This window comes from Mirounga angustirostris, unplaced genomic scaffold (assembly GCF_029215605.1).
Source record: "Mirounga angustirostris isolate CCGP_5_RB_7025 unplaced genomic scaffold, mMirAng1.0.hap1 SCAF_5, whole genome shotgun sequence".
Taxonomy (NCBI): Eukaryota; Metazoa; Chordata; class Mammalia; order Carnivora; family Phocidae; genus Mirounga; species Mirounga angustirostris.
The window spans coordinates 103599444-103622788 of record NW_026991713.1 but is presented as its reverse complement, the minus strand read 5'-3'; the positions used below and the strand labels follow the sequence as shown (position 1 = coordinate 103622788).

The window sequence follows — 23345 nt, the reverse complement described above, 5'->3', positions numbered from 1 at the left end:
AAGCTAATGAAATCAGCACCTAGAAGGTGAGGGGATTTGTCAGGGATAAGAGAGTCAAGGTCTCCTTGGCTCCACTTTATCTGGGAAGACCCTTGCTGAGTTTCTGGCCATGGCCACAGGTTGCGATCCAAGGGAGTTTTCAGGTTGGAGCGGTTTCATTTCTATCCGAAAAGTAGATGACAATCTTCTAGACAACTGTACAGCTGTCTGACTTGGAAAGTGAGCCAGCCCTTGAAGGCCCCCCATCTCTGACGCACTTACCATCCAGAGGTGTTACTGCGACAGCTGCTACGGAACCCGCAGCGCAGCCTGACGTGAAGGAATGAGCGAAGGAAGCCTTCCCCATGCTCTCGGTGACCCCGAGGTTGTTAAGGTTGGCAAACAGTGGGAAGTAGATGATGGAGAAGGGGATGTCTCTGCCGGAGAGGGAGCAGGAGAGGGAGCGGGATGAGCTGCCTGCTGCTCAGGGGGACCCCACCCCCACCCCCGCGGGCTCAGGCAGGAAGCCTTTCCCTAAGCCCACAGTTAACCTATTCTTTCCCTGGCCCCCATGATAATGTGCAGCGGCAGAGGGCGGCTGCCTGCCCACCCACGCTCCCGGCACATCACTGCCCTCCCAGCACCTGCAGGACTCGGGCGGCGGACGGGGGCCTGGGAGCGTGCGAGAACGGGTGGCAGGGCTAAGGTAAGAGTGAGTGGGGGGAGTGGCTGGTGAAGAGCTCTAGAAGCTATGTGTTACGGGGGTGGGGTGGGCAGGAAGGTGAAGTTCATTGACCTATTGCCCAGTGATAGGAGAAAACTAGCCCCTGACCTGGCACACTTCTGATCAACTTCAAGGATTTTGGCCAAGTAGCAAAGTAAAATGAGGGGTCTCTGCGCTCATTTACCTATAAATGATCCAAAGTCCTTTGTATATAGGGCATTCTTAGGTGCCTTTGTTCCACAGAACATCCCATACTCATGTGGTCTGGTTACCGGAGAAGGGGCCTCAAACTAGTCTTCCAGGTGCCCATCCTGTGCAATTCTGCCCACTTCTGGACCAAATAGGAAGCCTGGAGGTAGTTTGCTCTCTGGGGTTTGAATGTTCCAGGAAGAATGCAGTGACAGATTGGGGCCGCAGTCCCACTGGCCCTCTGTGCCCTCTCCCTGCTCCCCGGGGCCCTTCTGTGTCCCAAGTTCAGGAAGAAAGCTTCACCTGAGGAGAGTGGCGCCCAGGCCCTTGTAGAGACCGGCCAGGCCCTGGGTGCGGAGTAGCTCCCAGGCGATAAGGCTGGCAGACGGGCGCTTGTGGGCGGAAGCTGAACCCGTAGTGTAGGACCTGGAGGAGGAATGTGCTGAGGCCGAGCCCTGATGAACTGCTGAAAGGGAGAGGACAGACCCCATCACGAGCAAGGCCCCAGCAGGGAGTGTGCCTCCCGCCTCCTCACCCTGGGACAGCTCAGAGGTGAGGCTCACATGCCTACTAGAATTCTGATAATTGTCCGAATTTTATTTATTTTTAAGTCATCTCACGTGGGGCTCGAGCTCATGGTCCCGAGATCAAGAGTCACACGCTCTACCCACCAAGCCAGCCAGGCGCTCCAGATTGTCTTCATTTTAGAACATTCGTTTTTGGTTCCAACGAAATCTTTCTAAGATCTGTGTCATCTAATGAGTCGTCCCCGCCGCACCGGGCACTTCCCAGGAGCCACGGCCCGCCCGGCCTCCTCCATAGAGAGCTACAGCAGCACCTACTCCAGCCCCAATTCCTTATCCTCCCATTAAAGCTGTGCTTCTGATCTGGCTTCCATTTCTAAACCACCTCTGAGCCTATTTACATAGTTTCATCGGAGTCCCATTTCCTTCTGCCTAATGTGTAAAGCAGCAAATTCTTTTTGTCCAAAATCTATCTCCTTCAGGCCTCCAGAGGTGCCTCCTCCCTCTAGTATTCCAAGATCAGATGAATACGGCCTTTATACCCTTCACCATTTTATAGAATTTGATTTTTCATTTTAGTTGAATAATTCAGAGCCCATCATTGGATGAGTTCAACATCTAAAAAATAGAAAGGAATTGTTTTTTTCCTGAGCATTTCAAGTACAGCATTTCAATGTGGGTGAATCCCATTCATGAACACAGGATTCAATGTGCTGAAATCGTGTGACTGTTCTTTTTAATTCCCCCCATTTGAGCAGCTTTGTCTAGACTCTACGGCCTTGCTCCAAGGAAGTGATTTCATGTTCCAGTTTTGTCTAACAGCCAGCAGAGCGACATCTCACACTGAGAAGCTGCTGACTGCACATCCTTTCCTGAGGCAGCGAACAGGGCGCAGGTCCACACAATGAGCTTGAAGAAGGTAGTTCACTGGTGAGCTGTATCTTCCCCATTGCCTGCCTGATGTGCCCATAGCTCCCCCGTTCATTCCTAGCCTGTCTTTCCCTGCTTTTGACGTGGTTTAGGAATACTAACATGCTCACCCAAGTTGAAAAACCAAATGTGGGGTGCCTGGGTGGCTCAGTCGTTAAGCGACTGCCGTCGGCTCAGGTCATGATCCCAGGGTCCTGGGATCGAGCCCCACATCAGGCTTCCTGTTCCGCGGGAAGCCTGCTTCTCCCTCTCCCACTCCCCCTGCTTGTGTTCCCTCTCTCGCTGTGTCTCTCACTGTCAAATAAATAAAATCTTAAAAAAAAAAGAAAAGAGAAACAAAATGTTTCAGAGCTTTTACTCTTTGTAGATCAAAACACAGGGGCTTTCCAGCGCTCAAACTTTATTCTCGCTGCAGTTTCATGTGCTTCAGGCTAGTCTGCTCCAACCTAGAAAGCTGGTTGAATTCTAGCACTGTTTGAACAGTGCTAGGTTAACCTTGCCGGTGCTAGGTTAGGCACCTCACATGCTGGCTTCTTTAATGCAGGTACTGCATTTCACCCCCGAGGAGAAGCCCTCTGTCCCACCCCAAGGGTCTGGCCTCTCTTCTGCTGGATAGCGAACCCTGGTTCTTAATCTATGCTTTGGTACTTACACCACTTGGTATTTTTGAGAGGACCAGGATTTAGGAGAAGGACAAAATTCTCTTCCAAAAAAACAAAAAGAATAGGAATGGTTCTCTTGTCCCTTCTTATGCTTTCCCACCAAAGGCCAGCCTCTATAGCATAATATAAGAGAGCATAATATGATGTCTACTGACTGAAGTGTTTGTGATCAGTTCTTAAAATATTTAGGAAATCAAGCCTAAAGGTCATGGTGATCTGATAGAGATACTAGGTTATTTTCTGATTCAAGTTTCTCATTTCTGCTATAGAATTAGAAGTATTGAAATCTAGAAAGGTATCCATTAAATAAAGACTTCTAGGGGTAGAGCATGCGACTCTTGATGATCTCAGGGTTATAAGTTTGAGCCCATGTTGGGCATACAGATTGCTTAAAAAAATTTAAAAATCTTTTTTTTTAAAAGGTTTTATTTATTTATTTGACAGAGAAAGACACAGTGATAGAGGGAACATAAGCAGGCGGAGTGGGAGAGGGAGAAGCGGGCTTCCCGCCAAGCAGGGAGCCTGATGCAGGGCTCGATCCCAGGACCCTGAGATCATGACCTGAGCTGAAGGCAGACGCTTAACAACTGAGCCACCCAGGTGCCGCCAAAAAATTTTAAAAATCTTAAAAAAAAAAGAAAGACTTCTACAGGGATGCCTGGGTGGCTCAGTCGGTTAAGAGGCTGCCTTTGGCTCAGGTCATGATCCCAGGGTCCTGGGATCAAGCCCCGCATCGGGCTCCCTGCTCAGCAGGGAGCCTGCTTCTCCCTCTGCCTGCAGCTCCCCCTGGCTTGTGCTCTTTTTCTCTCTCTGTCAAATAAATAAATAAAATCTTAAAAAAAAAAAAGACTTCTACTGACCTGGAAAGCTAACTGAATCACACAGTCTAGCCAATGAGTGCAGAATGTGGGGAAATCTATTCTGATCATAGCCCTTTGCTAATCCCATGTGAAGTCAGGATAGGCCTCACCCAAGCGCCCAGCATCCTGCAGCTGAATCTTGAGCATTTCCATGGGACAGGTAACCACCACCTGGCATATTCCAGCTCCACATCCAGCTAGCATCTCCATCTTCAGATTCCGCTGCATCCTGTGGGACCATGAGTCAGGCTCCTTCAGGCCAGCCCTGCCACCCACTCTGGCCCATCTACCCAAGTCCCTTGGTAGTTGGGACTTTCCGTGCATGGTACTCAGCCTCGTTTGGATCAGCTGCCACTCACCCAGCTGGGTAAATCATCACCTGGCCCTCAAACACAGTCTCCTTAAAACATGAAGTTAAATTTAAAACAGGTGCCAGGGAGGTAGAACTTGCACAGAGGTTGAAACTAGTGCATTCAAACTACCCATTGCAGGGATGTAATTGTCCCTGATCCCTGAAGCAGTATCACCAGGGCAATGGGAGGCACAGAGAGTACTAGAAAGTGTTTGGGGGCTGATTTTTAAAAATTCATTAAAAATTCATCAGTATAATAAGTGACACATAGATCAATGGACAGATTTGAAAACCCAGAAATAGAGCCCCACATATACAGTGGTCAGCTAATATGTGACAAGAGAGCCGAGAATACTCCATGGAGAAATGACATTATCCTCAATAGATTGTGCTGGGAAAAATCAGATATTCACATGTAAAAGAATGAAACCAGACCCCTATCTTACACCACTTACAAAAATGAACTCAGATGGATTAAAGACTTAAATGTAAGACCTGAAATGATAAAACTCCTAGAAGAAAACACAGGGGAAAGCTCCTTAACTTGGGTCACCTAAAGCACAAGAACATGAACAAAAACAGACAAGTGCGGCCACTTCAACCTGAAAAGCTCATGCAGAGCGAAGGAAACCATCAACAAAATGAAAAGGCAGCCTATGGGCTGGGAAAAAAAAACTTATACATCACATATCCAACAAGGAGTTAATATCCAAATATATAAAGAACTCAACTGGATAATAAAAAACAAAAACAAAAAAAAACCCAAACCAAACAACAAATAATCCAATTAAAAAATAGACAAAGGACTGGAAAAGATATTTTCCATAGAGGATATTCAAAAGACCAACAGGTACATAAAAAGGTGCTCAACATCACCAATCATCAAGGAAATGCACATCAAAATCACAGTGAGATATCACCTCACACATGTTAGAATGGCTAGTATCAAAAAGACATATAAGGGGCGCCTGGGTGGTGCAGTCGGTTAAGCGCTGGACTCTTGATTTTGGCTCAGGTCATGATCTCAAGGTCGTGGGATAGAGCCCTGTGCTGGGCACTGCCCTCACTGGGGAGTCTGCTGGAGATTCTCTGTCTCTCCCCCACACCCTGCTGTCTCTCTCTCTCAAATAAATAAATACATCTTAAAAAAATAAAAAGATAGGGGTGCCTGGGTGGCTCAGTCAGTTAAGTGTCTACGTTTGGCTCAGGTCATAATCCCAGGATTGTGGGGCCAAGGCCCGCATTGGGCTCCCTGCTCAGCGGGGAGTCTGCTTCTCCCTCTCTGCCGCTGGTGATCTCTCTCAAATAAGTAAAATCTTTAAAAAAAATAAATGTCTGGTAGAATGGGAAGCCATCTGGCCCAGGACTTTTTGTTTTTGTTTTTTTAAGATTTTTATTTATTCATTTGAGAGAGAGAGAGTGAGACAGAGCACAAGCCAGGGGAAGGGGCAGAGGGAGAAGCAGACTCCCTGCTGAGCAGGAAGCCTAATGACTCAGGGCTCAATCCCACACCCAGGAATCATGACCTGAACTGAAGGCAGATGCTTAACTGACTAAGCCACGCAGGAGCCCCAGGCCAGGACTTAAAAAAAAAAAAAAAAAAGATAAATGCTGGTGAGGATGTGGTGAAAGGGGAAGCCTGTGCGCTATTGGTGGGAATGCAAACTGGTGCAGCCACTATGGGAAACATAGTGGCCTCCATAGTATGGAGGTTCCTCAAAAAACTAAAAAGAGAATTGATCTAGTGATTCCATTTCTGGGTATATATCCAAAGGAGGTAGAATCACTATGTTGGTGAGCTATCTGCGCCCCCACATTCACTGCACTACTGTTCACAAGATCCAAGATTTGGAAACAACCTATGTGTTCATGGACAGAAGGATGGATAGAGAAAATGTGGTATATATACAATACAATATTATTCAGCCATAAAACAAAGGAAATGCTGCCATTTAATACATGGATGGACTTCAAGGGCATTATGCTAAGTGAAAAAAGTCAGAGAAAAACAAATACTGAGTGGTCTCACTGACATGCGGAATCTAAAAAAAATTCAAACTCACAGGGGCTCCTGGGTGGCTCAGTTGGTTGAGCATCTGACTTTGGCTCGGGTCATGATCCCAGGGGTCCTGGGATCAAGCCCCACATTGGTCTTCCCGCTCAGCAGGGATTCTGCTTGTCCTTCTCCCTCTGCTCCTCTCCCCACTTGTTCTCTCTCTCTCAAATAAATAAATACTTTTTTTTTTTTTAATTCAAAGTCATAGAAAAAGAGATTGGATTTGTGGTTATCAGAGGACAGGAATTAGGTGAAGATGCTCTATAGGCATAAACTTCCAGTTACAAGATAAGAAGTACTGGGATGTAATGCAGCATGATGAGTATGGTTAACCCTGCTCTACAATACAGTTGACAGTTGCTAAGAGAACAGATCCTAAAGTTCTCATCTCAAGGAAAGAAACAACTTTTTTGGGTAACTATCGGAAGTAATGGATGTTAACCTAACTTATCATAGTAAACATTTCACAGTATATGTCTATAAATCATTATACAGTGCATAACTATGCACTGTACAAACTTACACAGTGTTGTACTACAGTTATATCTCAATAAAAATGAAAAAAATGTTCATAAGCTAGTTGATGAATATATGTAGAGTCTATAATGATCTATCATCTAGAACTTTCAAATTACACCAACTCATTTTCTCCTTTCTCTTTCCTTTTTTTTTTTTTTTTTAAAGATTTTATTTATTTACTTGACAGAGAGAGAGAAAGAGAACACACGCAGGGTGAGCGGCAGGCAGAAGGAGAGGGGAAAGTAGGCTCCCGGGGAGCAGGGAGCCCAATGCAAGGCTCAATCCCAGGATCTCGGGATCATGACCTGAGCCAAAGGCAGACACTTAACCAACTGAGCCACCCCAGGCGCCCACTCCTTTTACTTTCCACTTGCCAAAACATAACACTAAACTTCTGCCGTATGTGTGCACATATTCACATGCATGCAGACAGGTAAACTGATACTTTCCTCTCCCTGTCACCATCCCCCCAAACTATAAACATACAGTGATGTATTTCCACCCCACAGCCCCCCTGCTGGCCATACCCATCCTCCATTAGCAGCTGCCGGAAGAAGTCATTAGCTGCCAGCTTGATGGCCTTCTCTGGAGTGACCAAGGTTAAGTTCACTGCAGCTCCTGGAAGTAAAAAACGAGGACAAGTTAAGGCCATCTTAAAGGTAAGACTTCTTGGGTCACCTGGCTGGCTCAGTCAGTGGAGCGTGCAACTCTTGATCTCAGGGTTGTGAGTTTGAGCCCCATATTTGGTGTAGAGTTTACTTAAAAATAAATTACTTAAAATTAAAAAACAAAAGTCACAATTCTCTGAATCTGTCACTCATGTAGGCAACCTACTCTCACTCCTAGCCAGGCAGGTTTCTGGGAGGAACTGGGGTCTTGTGGGGGAGGCTGTTGAGGAGGGTTCTTCTGCCTATTTTATAGAAACATGAAAGTTTTTTTTATCTCCCTACTTTGACTCTCCTCCCTCCACATTTCCCTCTTGGACGCATGTGTTTCCTTTATGGGCTCATTGGTGCAGTTATTGGGAAGTTATTTTCATCCTTGCAAGTGCTGCCCATCTCGATGATAAGTGAAGAGTTCCCCAAATCAAGCCCCAGTAATAAGGTCCTAGGGGACAGGGTTCGGTTTCCATCGCTCTGTGCTTTACTAGCCCAGTCCCACTGGCAGTTTTGTGAGTTACAGCAGTTTTTATTTTATTTCTTAGGGGTACTAGAATATCCTTGTTTTTTTTTTTTTTTTAAGATTTTATTTATTTATTTGACAGAGAGAGACACAGCGAGAGAGGGAACACAAGCAGGGGGAATGGGAAAGGGAGAAGCAGGCTTTCCGCGGAGCAGAGAGCCCAATGATGTGGGGCTCGATCCCAGGACGCTGGGATCATGACCTGAGCCGAAGGCAGACGCTTAACGACTGAGCCACCCAGGCGCCCATATCACCTCCTTCTTAACACCAGATTTGTATCCATTTTCCAAGCCCTAATCATGGCGATGAGGCCCTGGATGGGGTCACTGCAGGGGACAGGGACAGCACTGCTTGTGTCAGGGAGAAGCCAACAAGTAACTCCCTGTCAGAAGCTCAAAACCCTTTCCATCTCTTCCCTGTCAGCTTCTTCCCCTTCTGCTTTTAGTAGCTAATGCCCTGACAGCCCTGAATGGGGGTGGGGGGGACCACTTGCTTCCAGCATCACACAGTTGTGCCAGGATGGAAACTGGGGCTCCTGGGCTCCTTAGTGTGCTCACTGGTGTCCCCCCAAACCTTACCATAACTGCCTGTCTCCACCAAGGAACATGGGGGTTTATAAAAAGCAAATGTGGCTTAGGATCACCTGGTAGCCCAGGCCCCGCCCCAGGAGCTCCCTGGGCAGAAAAAACGCCACTTCCCAATGTTCTATAAAGCCACAGAGTCTGGTGTGCTGGGCTGCCCTCTCTGTTTTCATTTGGCCCAAGCCAAGCCTCCCCTGGGGTGCATGATAAGCCCACCTCGGTACATGCCCAAGAAGCCTTCTGCCCTAGCAGTTTTCATCAGGCAGTCTATCCTAGAAGCAGAAGCCAGAAAAGGAAATCAGTGGTGAGCAAGAGGATGCCCATCAGCCCTCCCCCCAACCCGGTGCACTAATCCTTCTGGGCACACCCCAGTTGACCATCTCCTCCCACCCCACTCTACCCCCACAATGCATGAACTCCCTAAATAAAGAGACCGGAAGGAATGAGGCCCCATATCCCTCCCCGGGAATTCCCCTCTCCCTACTCACCCCATTCCCCTCACCAATACCTACATTCCTTTGTAGATGTCTTTTCCATGCTGGTTCTGCAGCCGAGTCTTGGCCAAGTCGATGGGGAACACACAGGTCACCCCAACAAGCCCTGCCACACCTCCATTGATGAGTTTTGCTGTGACACTAGACCGTGAGGAGGGAGGCACAGAATGACTGAGGGAGGCAGAGGGACACAGGAGCTCAGAGGGAGGCTGGCTGCAGAAAGCCTCACACACAGCCAGGACAGATGGGGTTGGGGGTGGGGGACAGGGAGGGGAGGACAGGAGAGCAGGAACAGAGGGGAGAAAGAGTAGAACAGTGGCTCCTCCTCCGGGGACCTCAACTCCACACCAGGGACACCTCTCCTCAGCCTCCTATACCCAACAGCAGCACCTCCCGCAGCCAACCTGGGGCTCCCTCCCCCACGTCCAGTTACAGAGACAGGTGAGGGCCTGGGGGCCAGGAGTGTCTGACCACCCCCTCCAGGGGCACTTACCAGGGCTGAGGCATCTTGTCCTAACTCCCCCCAGGGAAATGCTCCTCAAGCTAGGATGCTGCAAAGGCTTTTGGGAAGGAGGCCCAGAGTGCCAACTCTGCCCCCTGGGGCCCCACCAGGGTGTAGGAAGTCCTCAGCTCCCCTCAGAGCTGTCCCTCAGAGCTTCCACCAAGGGCCTGTTCTCCGGCTGGTCCCCACCTTTAGAGCCACATGTGGGAAAGTTTTCCAACGGACTGCAATTTTATTTCAGGCTTAAGTTCAGTCAGAACGGAATTTGAATCCCGGCTATGCTGTTTACTTAAACAAGTTACCTCACTTTTCTGATTCTTTGTTTTTCCCTCTGTAAAACTGGCCTCAAGGGATTTTGTGAAGATTAAGTAAGTTAATGCACTTGGTAAATGATAGCTATTATTTGTAATAAGAGAGGGCGCCTGGGTGGCTCAGTTTGTTAAGCAACTGCCTTTGGCTCAGGTCACGATCCCGGAGTCCAGAAATTGAGTCCCACCCACATCAGGCTCCCTGCTCAGTGGGGAGTCTGCTTCTCCCTCTGATCCTCTCCCCTCTCATGCTCTCTCTCACTCCCTCTCTCTCAAATAAATAAATAAAATCTTTAAAAAAAAAAAAAAGAGAACACACATTTTTACAATGAGGGCTTCTAGTCAGCACAAGATCACCAGGGCTAAAGTATTCAGATTATCTGATTCTAGCCAAATGTCAAGTCAAGTCACACTTTACATAATGTGAGCACCTCATCCTGGAATTTTGGAAGACTGAAGATAGAAAATAAAGCTTCCTCAGTCTCCTTGGAACCTAGTAGTGTTTTCTTATCTTTCAGGCCAGGGGCAGATTGTGAGCAAAATATTTGCAGGTAGATTACCTGGAAGTAATAAGAATAGATATTCTCTCACACCTGAACCCTGATAAGCAAACAAACAAGCAACTTTGTGAAAACAAATAGAATTGTGACTGAAATTTTGCAGTCTGAGAAGATGCAGTTCAAACAAGGACAAATTTTACATATATATTTTGTATACTGGGGGAAAATGAGTCTCACTTGCTCCTCCCCTGGACTCAGGAATCTGGAAGAGAAGCTGAATGATGTATTGTTACCACAGAAACCCAGCCCAGAGAGTCGGCTGTCTCAGCCAGTTTACCTCAAATCCGGCTTGGACATTCTGCCGGGGGCCAAGGACTGCTGGTGGGTCCCGGCACAGGCTGTCGGCTCCTCACGGGAGATGGCTGGCTGAAGCAGATGTGGTGTCTGTATCCTTGACTCTGGCCCACCGCAGCAGAACGGATAGAACACAGGTGTCAGTGGAGACTGGCCTGAGCCGCCTTCTGGGCAAGCCTCGGTGGGCTGGTTTCCTCCTCTACAAAGTGGTCAGAACAACACTCGCCTCACCGTGTGAGAAACCAAGTGTGTGCTGGGACAGAACATTATTAATACACTGATGCTGCCAACTTGCTTTTTTCCTTTTCCTTTCCGGATCTTTTGGACTTTGTGGATTGAGATCAGAAGAAAGGCAATGAGAGAGGAGGACAGCTGGCCCAAACTAAGGCTCAGGGAGAGGAGTTCTGGGGCATCTGGAAGAAGCCCGCGGGAGTGGTGGTGAGGGAAGCTGATGGGTACAAAAGAGGGATATTAAGAAGAGTTGCTATGGACTAGGAATCCCTCTCATGGTGTCCACGAACTATAATAAAACACTTGAAATGTTCTTTAGTTACTTTTTGGCTCTTAAAATGTGTTTTCTAAACTTACTATGATCCTGTTGAAAGACTAAGCTGCTTTTAAGTCTCTGGACTTATTTATAATTGATACATATAGAAAGCACAAGGACGGTGTCAAAAAGTCAAAGCTATAATCATAATAATAATTACAACTTCTGGGGAGGGGTCCTGCTTGACCCCAGGGGGACGGTGTCAGGAAGAATTCTCCTGAGGCTCCAGTGGAGGCTGGCTTGAGCTCTGAGATGCCTCTTTCCTCCAGGCTCCCTTCAAGCTGCTTTAGGGTTCCCCGCCTCTTACAGGCTCCTCATTGGTCCCTGGGCTGCCAGCAATTTTCTGTTGTTTCCAAGTATTTTGTATTAGGGAAGAAAAGAGAGAGATCAGTCTTTCTCTTGGTATATATTGATCCGTTCAGAAAAAAAATTATTGAGTGCCAGGCACTGACTGTTCCAGGTCTGGGGATATAGTTCTCAGGAGCTTAAATTGTTTTTTTTTTTAAGGTTTTTTATTTATTCATTTGAGAGAGAGAGAGGACAGAAGCAGAGGGGAGGGTCAGAGGGAGAGGGAGAAGCAGATTCCCCCCTGAGCAAGGAGCCAGATGTGGGGACTTGATCCCAGGACCCGGAGATATGACCTGAGCTGAAACAAATGCTTAACTGACTGAGCCACCCAGGCGCCCCTCAGGGGTTTAAATTCCAAAGGAGCAGAGAGACAATAAATGAAATAAATCCTAAGGAAACCAGATAGTGATAAATACTCCAGAGAAAAAAAATTTAGAAGGGAAGGAAGGTAAGAAATGTCAGTGGGGTGGGGGCTCGGTGGCTTGACCAAGAAAGGATTCATTTAGGTGATTTGAGGATTCAGAGGTGAGAAAGCAAGCCATGCAGATATCTGGGAAAGAACACTCAGGGCAGAATAAGTGCAAAGGCCCTGAAAGACAGAGTGAGGCTGGTGACCAGAAGGAACAGCAGGGTGGTCAGTGAAGAGTGAACAAGGCGTGGGTAATAAAGACAAAGTCGTAGAGATAATGGGTGGAAGAGTGACCCTGCAAGGCCTCAGAAGGTCTTTGGCTGTTATTTGGAATGAAAAGAGAAACAACTGGAGAGTTTTGAGCAAAGAAATGACATGCTCTTGACAGGACCATTTGGCTGCCGTGTTGAGAATAGAGAGCAGAGGGCCCAAGATAAAAGTGGAAAGACCAATTAAATTATTGCAGGAGGTCATGGCTGCTGGTGGGGGGTGGGGTGGGTGGGAGAGTAGTTTAATTATGGATGTATGTTGGGGTGCCTGGGTGGCTCAGTTGGTTAAGTGGCTGCCTTTGGCTAAGTCATGATCCCGGGGTCCTGGGATAGAGTCCTGCATCAGGCGCCCTGCTTGGTGGGGGGTGGGGGGGTGGGGGGGATCCTGCTTCTCCCTCTCCCTCTGCTCCTGCTCATGCTAATTCTCTCTCTCAAATAAATAAATAAAATCTTTAAAAAAAAATTATGGATGTGTACTGAAGGCCAGGCCACCAGGACTGCCTGATGGACCAGATGTGAGACACAAAAGTAGTTAAGTTGTTGGTCTGAGAAACTGGAAGAATGGTTTTGTAACATGGTGTTTGGACCTAGAACAGGTAAAAACTTGGATCTGTTGGAGAAATAGGAAGCTGGTCTGCAGAGAAAGAAACAGAAAAGTGAAGCAAGCACATATGGAAGAGAAACAGAAGATGGAGATTGTCCTAATGTTTCAAATTCCAGTTTCCAGTTCACTCCTTAATGCCGGTCACATTCCTGTCTTTGGATTCTGTGACACACTCAACTGTCCTGTCAATCAATTAGGTCATTATTGATTAACTTGCTAGAATACAATCTGATACACCCACCCAAAAGAGATTTAATTATCCCCAAAACTAGCAAAGGGAGGGAGGATTTGCAAATTATAGACCCTAAAGCATGGACTCGGCTGAGAGAAAGCAGGGCCCAGGCTGGGGGGCTGGCGAAAGCCCCTCCTCATCTCTGGAGGCTCCAACCATGTCCTCTGAGAGCTGGAGCTTTAGGGAACTTGGGGGAAAATGTCAGGAAATTCAAGTGTACCCACTGTTCTTTGACACACTTATTAAGTTGTTAGGAGAGAAAGATATGTTGTAATTCTAGGTAGCCACCTTAAAAATGAACAGGAAACAACAGGACAAGTATGAAACCCTGTCAGTCTGAAACCAGAGACTCAAATAATTGAGAATCTTGCAGCCATATTCTCTGTGTTTTCTAAATTACTAATTTCTAAATTACTAGCTTATAAATTGTGGTTCACTGGCTTTTGGAGCAGGGGTATTTAAGAGAAGCCAGAGAAATTAGGGACACCCCAATCCCAGGGCCACTAGCACTTCCACGTGGCAGGTGTGATAATGGGATGTGGTAATGTCTCCAACCTTCAAGTGCATTCACCTTTTGGTATGTCGCAAGCGTGTGTGTAGCAGGGACCAGCCTCAACCCCCAGCCCGAGACTGGGCCAGGCCACTAGAAGTCCCAGGCCCGTAGTTCCCTGGAACAGACTTAGCATTCAAAGGCTATGCCTTGACAAGATTTCTGGCACCCGTGAATGCATTAGCAAACCGAGTCAACAAAGAGGAAACTGACAGTCAGCCAGCAAAGGTTTTAAAGGAGTTATCACCACAAAAATCCCACACTTGGCAACAGGGTCCCTATTTGCTCAATCCTTAAGGCAATCCATAGGCCCAAGTGTTAGTCATTTTACAAATACTTGTGGAGGGCCTACTGTGTGCCGGTCACAGTTCTAGGCAGCAGGGATATAGTTGAGAACAGTAACAAGGTCCCCGCTTTCTCGGAGTTTAGGGTACTCCTGGTTCTAGCCCTGATAGGAATAGACTTGCAGAGTGATACAGCATGCCCTCCCACCGGGCACTCCTCAGCACTGTTCTCTCCATACGGGACCTGAAGGATCCTTGCAAGGGAAATTCTTCCAGCAAACCAGGCCCTGAGGCAGCCATTTTCCTGACCAAGGAGCTCCCTACATTGTGAAAGAATTTAGCAAACAAATGAATATTCATTAAATTATCTAGCCTTTTTTTTTAAGTTTATTTATTTTTTAGTAATCTCTCACCCAACTTGGGGCTCAAACTCAGGACCTCAAGGTCAAGAGTCAAGGGCTCCTCTGACTGAGCCAGCTAGGTGCCCCTAAATTATTTAGTCTTATCACTTAAGGAGTGCTCTATGCATTAGACTACTGAACAATAGATATATATTTTTTTTTAGAAGATTTTATTTATTTGGGAGCAAGAGAGAGCACAAGCAGGGGGAGGGGCAGAGGGAGAGGGAAACGCAGGTTCCCCGCTGAGCAGGGAGCCTGACATGGGACTTGATCCCAGGACTCTGGGATGATGACCTGAGCTGAAGGCAGACGCTTAACCAACTGAGCCACCCAGGCACCCCCCTTTTTTCTTTTTTAAATAGAATTTAGAAAAATAGAGTATTTGGGGAGGGTTGGGGTAGTAATACTAATTATTTAAGCACTGGGACACAGAATTATGAGGATCTACATCTGCAGCTCTCTGGGACCAAGGTGGGGAAGGACTGGATATATTAAAAAAAAAAAAAAATCTTTATCTGGATAACAGAGGCTCCCTGTTATTGCCTCTGGATGCAGTATCTGGTCATGACATTATCACACTGGGAAGATAAGTGCATTTATAATTTGACACATGATTATTGAACCATATTAGAAGGAGGAAATTTAAGGGCACCTGGCTGACTCAGTCGGTAGAGCATGTGACTCTTGATCTTGGAGTTGTGAGTTCAAGCCCCACATTGGGGGTAGAGATTACATAAAAAAATAACATCTTAAAAAAAAGAGGAAATCTAGTTGTATGGGAAATGGTATCTGTTTGCATGTCCTCAGGCATCAAAGGGTAGAATGTAGTGATATACATATTGGATTTCTTCATTACCCCATTTCCAGGAACCTCCCTTCTCCCTCACCATTCACCTGGTGGGGACTGCTATATTTCTAAAATGTGACAATATTCTCCCGGGTAATGTTGATTATCTGAGGATGGGCCCCTGATTTAAGCTAGGTTTTTCAATCTCCTCATTAGGTATTTTAGAAGAGAGATTGTGTAGCCTCTTTCAAGTTTTTGTCTGTAACATACAGCACTTGGGACCTATCTGCAGTCATGTTTACTGTCGTGTAGTTTGGGAAACTGAGAGATGATTTTGTAGCAAGAGATTTATGAATAAAGCAGAACCACAGGAGAGAGAGCAGAGTTCTGGTGGGGTATGAAACCCTGATTACAGTGACCCACTTCCTTCCTGACCTTAGGAACCAAAGGGATATTCCACTATCGCTCTAATGAATTAACCTATTGTCTTTTTGTTGTTGTTTTGGGGATTTTTTGTTTGTTTTGAATTGACTTATTGTCTTAAGCAAATTAGAATTAGTTTTTGTAATTGGGTAGCCAAAGAATTTTTAATAAACAAAACTTTTAAAGAACTCTCAAATTCCATTCCATTACAGTTGAGCTGCTTAGACAGTGAATACCGTAAGCCTTCAGAGTTGTGCAAGGTCACTCTGGGCTGGCTTGGAGAGGGATCTAGACGTGGCCTTAAAAAATAAGGGCAAGTTTATAAGGAGAAGAGGAAGGGGAGGTGGCCTGGATGCGAAAACTTTGTGAGCACAGGGGCCAAGCAAAGGGCTGAGGGACAGCTCACTGCCCTGGCTGGCTCACCAGAACGGTGGAAAAGGGCTGCAAAAGTAGGTTAGGCCAGGTGTGGAGAACCCTGGACTTCCCCAATACAGTTTGTGCGCCCCAAATTAAGTAACTTTTCACAAATTTGATCCTATATGTAGTAAGAAAACAATGAATGCTTTTAAGGGGCAAACTACCATGTCGAATGTTGTATGAGGAAAATAATTCAGGAAGAATGGGTTGAGAAAAGGAAATTTCCCCTGAGAGACCAGTTAGGTGGCATCATGGCAAAGCAATGAAGTCGAGAGAAAAGGATTAGGGTGGTGGAGGGTACAGAGGAAAAGGGATAGCTGGGAGAGAACTTTTTTTTTTTTTTTTAAGATTTTACTTATTTATTTGACATAGAGCGAGTGAGAGCAGGAGCAGGGGAGCAGAGGGAGAGGGAGAAGCAGACTCCCTGCTGATCAGGGAGCTGGATTCCGGGCTCGATCCCAGGACCCCAAGTATCATGACCTGAGCCGAAGGCAGACGCTGAGCCACCCAGGCACCCCTGGAAGAGAACTTTTTAAAGAAAAAAGGGCCTGGACGTGGCAACTGTCCAGGGCTGAAGAACCACGGAGCTGGGGGAGGCCTGAAACCTGAGGCTCCGAGGAACTGAAAGACAGGCTAGGAGAGGAAGCTGCCCAGAGGGAGGGAGAGGCACTTGGAGAGAAGCCAAGACTCTGGGAACTGTGCCCTCCAGCTCTGTGGGAAGTGGGTGAGAAGGCACCCCTCACTTGGCAGGGAGGACACCGTTCTGCTAGTGAGTGACACCAGGCTAGTCTTTTGACTCCTTAGATGCCCAATTTCCAGGAGCATCTCTGCTCTGCGTGTGTGTGTGTGTGTGTGTATACACAATGGGGTGGTTTGTCCCTTCCTCACCCTACTGCAGGCTCTGTTTCACAAAAAAGAAGCTGGCTAAGGACGGTCCTAGGCAAGAGGTCCTGGTGGGGCTAGGAGGGAGTCCCTGTGGCAGGGCCCTGCCGGCCTACCTTACCCTGTCTCATCCAGGGGTCCTGCGCCTAACAGCAAAATTGTGACCCATCCTGTGTGCTTCCCTAGGAGATAGCTAATTAACAGATGCTTAGGCGGTGATCAGTTCTTTTTTGTTAATAATGAACCATTGTTCTATTTCTTAAGGTATTTAAAGTACTAAAAAAAATTAGAAAATTTGGAAAGCACAGAAAACTCTAAGGTAATTTTTTTAAAAAGTAAGCTCTACACCCAACATGGGGCTTGAACTCAAGACCCCGAGATCAAGAATTGCATGCTATACCGACTGAGCCAGGCAGGTGCCCCTAAAGTAATTCTTACTACATTGTTTCCCAGGATCATATTTTGAATGAGGCTGTCCAGAGACACATCTTTCAGAGAGATGATTTTAGGTAGTGAGCTGCAGGGACCAGAGCAGGCCAACGTTCTCTGAGCTTCTGATTACACGGCTTTTCATTTGTCCCACATTAAAACATTCTATTATCTTGACTTCTGTGGGCTCCTTGGCTCTCCCCAGTGGCTCCCTAGCCTCCCAGGACCAGTGTCCTTGCTCACTGGTGACCACAGGGTCCTGCCAAGGTTCTCAACTCCTTCCATTCCACACAGCCGTCCTGAAAGTCCATTTCCTCCTGGGCTTCGGTCATTGTCTACTTGCTCATGACTAATGGACTTGCAGTTCAGGCTCTCTGCCCTGAGCCCCTCACCATCATCTTAACCAGCTCCTGGGCTGTCCCCGTCTTAGCAGCCTGGCCTCACCCAGTACAGTAATACCTCTTTTTACTTGTGTCCACCCGTCTAGGCCTGCTGTTCCTCCTCCCGGTTCCCTAGGTCTGAAAGCTGCACCATCAGCGATTCAATTATCCAGGCCACATACGTGTGCCATCTTTGATTCCTCCTTTTCCTCTTATTCCCCCACCACTAATCAGTCACCGTGTTCTGGCAGTTTTTCCTCCTAAAATGGTGCTACTCAGGGTGTTGGTTCAGTGCTGGTCTGTGACAAGTACAGAAATTGAGAGTAAAGGCTTAGAAATTTTTATGGTATCTCAAGGAATTCCATATTTTAGGATGTACTAAGAAAAATGTGAGCTTTATCATTTTATTTTTTATTTTTTTAAAGATTTTATTTAGGGGCGCCTGGGTGGCTCAGTCATTAAGCGTCTGCCTTCGGCTCAGGTCATGGTCCCAGGGTCCTGGGATCGAGCCCCGCATCGGGCTCCCTGCTTCTCCCTCTCCCACTCCCCCTGCTTGTGTTCCCTCTCTCGCTGTGTCTCTCTCTGTCAAATAAATAAATAAAATCTTAAAAAAAAAAAAAAGATTTTATTTATTCATTTGAGACACAGAGATACAGAGAGAGAGAGAGAGAGCATGAGCAGGGGGAGAGGGAGAAGCAGGCTCCCCACTGAGCCAGGAGCCCGATGCGGGGCTCGATCCCAGGACCCCGGGATCATGACCTGAGCCGAAGGCAGACGCTTAACCATCTGAGCCACCCAGGCGCCCCTATTTTATCATTTAAAAAAAATTCTATTTTTCTAGCAATTCATCTTTACTGCATTTTACAAAATTATTTGTCCATAATGGACAGGGGTAAACAGGACTTTGATCATGGGTAGAAAAAAGCTATCCTAAGTTTCTCGTGGGCCCACCAGCCACTGCTTATCCCATGGGTGTCACTCACTGCCTGGAGCACCCAACAGCCTCTCCACTCTGCCCCCTGCCTTCAGCCTTGCTTCCCTCAAATCCAAGCTCCACAAATACGGCCAAGTAAGCGGCACCTGGGTGGCTTAGTCGGTTAAGCAGATGCCTTCAGCTCAGATCGTGATCCCAGCGTCCCTGCTAAGTGGGGAGTCTGCTTCTCCCTCTGCCTGCCACTCCTCCTGCTTGTGCTCTCTGTCAAATAATAAAGTGTTAAAAACAACAACAAGCAAACATGGCCAAGTAAGCAAGCAAAAGGGCAAGTCTGGTCCCAGTTGCCAGCCTGCCATTTAAGCACTTCCCCGCCTATAGTGCACTGCTAACTTCCCAGCACTCTTAGGACAGTTTCCCAACCTTGACCTGGACCCTCTACCTTCCTGCTTGACTGTGTCTTCCAAATCACCCCTCCAACTACTCTCCCTGCCAGCCATTGGGAACTCTCCCTTCCCAGAACACATCATAGTCTCTTACGTCTGAGCCTTCCACATACTGTCCTGTTGACTAGGACAATTTTTCCTCATATCTACCTGATGAATTACAAGTTGTTTTTGGGCTTCAGCTTCTCACACAAGTCCCTCTTAAGTCCCTCAAATCTTGGCTAGGAGTCCTCTTCTATGATCCCATTTAATACCCAGTTATAGCACGTACTACATTGTATTACAGTGGTTTGTCTACTGGACTCCACCTCCAATCAGAATGATTAAGTTACTGGGAGAGGCAAGGCAGTCTTAGGGTTTTACCCCTGGAGCTTGGTGCAGAGGCATTCAATAGAGATGCTGGAATCCATGAACCACGAGGGGGACCATCGCCTTTAACTTTGCAGCCAATCTTGTCATGAGACATTCAGTTCTGCTCTTCAGTTGCTCTCATTTCTTCACATTGTGAGGAGACACTCAAGGAAGAGGACCATTCTCTCTCTACCTCCTCTAATTAGCAGGGCAAGTGAGAGTTCCTCAGAGGTAAGCCCCTTACACTAGCAGTGCCAAGAAAATGCCTCCTGACTTAGATGTTGCCTGGGATGTCCTATTGTTAGGGGGTGGCCACTTCCTCTTGCCCACCTCCTTCCTACTCTGTGTAGCAAATGAAACAAGACCCTTTCCCACTGGCTGCTCTGACCGCTTTCCCAACTGTTTATTTGCTAGAAGTGGATCTTTCCCTACCAACTCTAAGCTTGATACAGACAAGACAAACACTTACCTGCTTTCAGTAAGGAACCTTCTGCTTTTTCTGGATGCCAAGATACAGGCCAGATCACTGCTGAACTGCAGGAAGGGTTGGCTTACATTCCTCTTTTGTTATTGGCGCTCCCTCCTCATGCCCACACAGCCCTTTCACCTCGGGCAGGAGAGGAGGGCAGGTGGTCATGAAGCCATCCTCCTCTACTCCAGTCCCCAGCCCCTCTCCCACCTCCCACACCTGTAGATTGGGTTTGAATGTAACCCCAGAGGCCACTATGCAGCCTAGCCAAGCCCAGTCCTACCTCCCCAGGTGGCAAGCAGGTGGCTGTTTACTTGGCTGTTGTATGACTGGGACAAAACTTCAGGCTGGAAAAGGCTTTGTTCAGGCAGCCTGGGGGTGGGGGTCAGGGGAGATTCCACCCACTCAGAGACCTCGAAGTCTGGGAGGAGGACAAACAATGGAAAATCGATGCAATGCAAACACTTCTGCCAGACTTTTGGGGCCAGAAGCTAACCTCTGCTTTTCAGACTCCCCCACTTTTGTGGTTGCAGGTGATTGATTGCCTGTTCCAGTGATTCTGTATTTTCAGTGGTCTACCACGTGCTCCGCTGCGGGGGGCGGCAGTGTTGATGGGGCACATTCCCTGCCCTCACAGCTGTTACAGCTGAGCCAGGAGCTCAGGGCTGCAGCTGAGTTCTTCCAGCCTAGACAGCTGGAAAGATTTCAGGAAGTAGTCACTGGTTTTCGACTTGACAACCAAGAGCAGTTAAAATTAAACCTGGCTTCTCTTCAGTGGCAAATTGTCTAATTTGGGGCAAGGGATGAGGCAGTCGTGGAGAGAATAAAGCTGGTAACATGTTGGGTCCCAAAGGTAGAGGACCTTTTTGTCTGGCCAAGGATTTGGGAGATGAAGAATCAGCATGGGACAGACTTTGATGTCAGAGACCCAGGTTCAAATTCCAGCTTCCAAGTTAATAACTACCTCACTTTAGGCAAGTTATTTAACTTAGTGCCATTCTTCATCGAAGGGGGATGGAGATAGCCACTTCATAGGACTGCTATGAGGCAGTAGAGCAGAGTGGTTAAGAATCGGCTTTGGAGTAAGGCTGCCTTTGAACTGGTTTGAATTCCAGGTTACTACTTACTCGCTGCGTGACCTTAAACAAATTACTTCTCTGTGCCTGCGTCATCTGTGAAATGAGACTCGAAACTTAGATGTAGAGCATTTAGTACATTTAGCACTTAGTGTGTGGCACATAAAAGGTGTTCACTAAATGATAACTTTTCCACCCTCCCTTTTCCTGGTGGGCAATGGAAAGCTGATATAGGACATGGAGTAGGGGCCCATAGCAGACGGTTCAGGTTTATCGCAGCACAAAGGGGTTTGGACAGGTTGGGAGATTACAATAATCCAGGCAAGAAATAAAATGAGAAACTGCATACAGGAGGGAAGAGATGTGATTTCTGTGAAGAACTGATAGGGCTTGGCAGTCGATTAAACATGCCAGAGACAAATATGGCTTGAAACATGGATCAGCAGGAAAAGATATATTATCACCACAACTAGGAATATCAGAAGTGGACAGGTAAGGAGAGAATGGAGAAGAAAAGTTTGGCTGGCTATTGAGTTTAAAGTGGCAGCCACAAAACGGGATGGCGAGGTGTACAAGAAAGAGTGCTCCCACTTCACACCTGCTAGGGTGATACTATCAAAACAGAGAAAACATGTGAGGGTGAGGATGTGGCGAAATTGGAACTCTTGAGCATCACTGATGGGAATGTAAAATGGGGCAGTGGCTGTGGAAATTGGTAAGGCAGTTCCTCAACAAGTTAAAAACAGAATTACTGTATGATTCAGCAATTCCATTTCTGGGTATCCACACAGAATTGAAAGCAGTGCCTCAAACACATTATCTGCACACTCATGTCCATTGCAACATTCATTACTCACAATAGCCAAAAAGGGAAACAACCCAAATGTCCTCTGATGGATGAATGGATAAACAAAATGTGGTCTATACACACAATGGAATGTTCTTTAGTCTCAAAAAGGAATAAAATTCTGCTACATGCTACAACATGGATGAACCCTGAAAACACGCTAAGTGAAATAAGCCAAAGAAGGACAAATATTGTGTGATTCTACTTATCTGAGGTACCTAGAACATTTAAATTCATAGACACAGAAAGAAAAGTGGTTACCAGAGGTTGGGGGAGAAGGGAGGTAGGGAATTAGTTTAATGGGAATAGATCTTCACCATGGGATAAAAAAGTTCCAGAGATGGACAGTAGTAATGGTTGCATAATGATGTGAATGTACTTAATGCAACTGAAGCGTACACTTTAAAATGGTTAAAATAGTATGTGTGTATTTTGTCACGATAAAAAGGAAGAGAGATGAGCCATGAAGCCAGGATATTACACTTCAACATAAATGGATGACATTGGAGGGACAGGGAAATATGTCAGTTGTAATGTTTGTTATAATAAAATGGCTAAGAAAGGGTGTTAAAAATAAGCAAGGTGTAGGAAATGAAATTGCCAATCATTCTGGTAAAAAATTTAAAACAGTGGCAAATAAAAATCCTGGAACAATGGCAGCAGGGACACATGGTGTCCATGTCCAATAGGAACTTGGAAAGGGTGACCAGAGCATGGCAAAAAGTCCAACTTAAAGATGGACGTCAACTGCATAGAAGGACAAGTAAAGTTGCAGGTGACGATAATAACCATCTAGAGAAAGGTGTATGAAGAGGAAAAAGGGGGCAAGTCTTAGGAAGAGCACAGCTATTCGAAGGGAGAAAAGGTAACTGGGAGGGCAGGCTGTGGAGACCTGGGTGAACGTGGGTCATGGCACCAGTGAGAACCAGTTCCAAGGGGGCTGAGGCCATGCAAAGGATTTAAGAGCTGTGAAAGGGATCTGGCGGAGGCTTTGTAACTAAGTCGGTAGTTGTAGAAATGTGGGGAGGAAGCCACATTGCAGCAGACAAAAATGCCAGGTTCTATTGGTAAAGAGTTTGGATGAAGGTATGGGGTGACTGGCTGGCTCAGACCAGCATGCAACCCTTGATTTTGGGGTCGTGAGTTTGAGCCCCATGTTGGGTGTAGATACTACTAAAAAAATAAACTTAAAGGGACACCTGGGTGGCTCAGTTGTTAAGTATCTGCCTTCGGTTCAGGTCATGATCCCAGGGTCCTGGGATGGAGCCCCACATCGGGCTCCCTCTCCCTCTGCCGCTCCCCCTGCTTGTGCTCTCTGACAAAATCTAAAAAAAAAAAAAAAAAAAAAAAGTCTGGATGAAGGTAAAGAGAAATAAATAGGTGATATTTAAGTAGAGGAAACTGGAACATTTATAGGGAGGGAAGAAAGGAGGAGAGACTAACTGATGGCATGCGGTCGGGATGCAGATAGGAGAGGCTGGATGCAAAGCACAAGGGCAAATCAGCTTTGGTGAGGGGACATGACTGGCAGGAAAGAACAAAAGTGA

General features: G+C 46.8%; 1 protein-coding gene across 7 annotated transcripts in view; it reads right to left on the bottom strand.

Moving 5' to 3' along the window:
• SLC25A18 (solute carrier family 25 member 18) overlaps positions 1–23345 on the bottom strand; it is a 35452-nt gene that overhangs the window by 1623 nt on the left and 10484 nt on the right. The window contains exons 2-10 of one of the 7 annotated variants that reach the window (XM_064591792.1): positions 20159–20296; positions 19876–19940; positions 10700–10820; positions 9071–9193; positions 8775–8830; positions 7323–7413; positions 3979–4097; positions 1196–1355; positions 262–416 (exon numbers count right to left, since the gene is read on the bottom strand). In XM_064591792.1, coding sequence (XP_064447862.1) covers positions 262–416; positions 1196–1355; positions 3979–4097; positions 7323–7413; positions 8775–8830; positions 9071–9193; positions 10700–10719 — 724 coding nt within the window. In that variant the 5' untranslated portion in view covers positions 10720–10820; positions 19876–19940; positions 20159–20296. The other 6 variants (XM_064591789.1, XM_064591791.1, XM_064591790.1 and 3 more) reach the window with 6 other exon arrangements.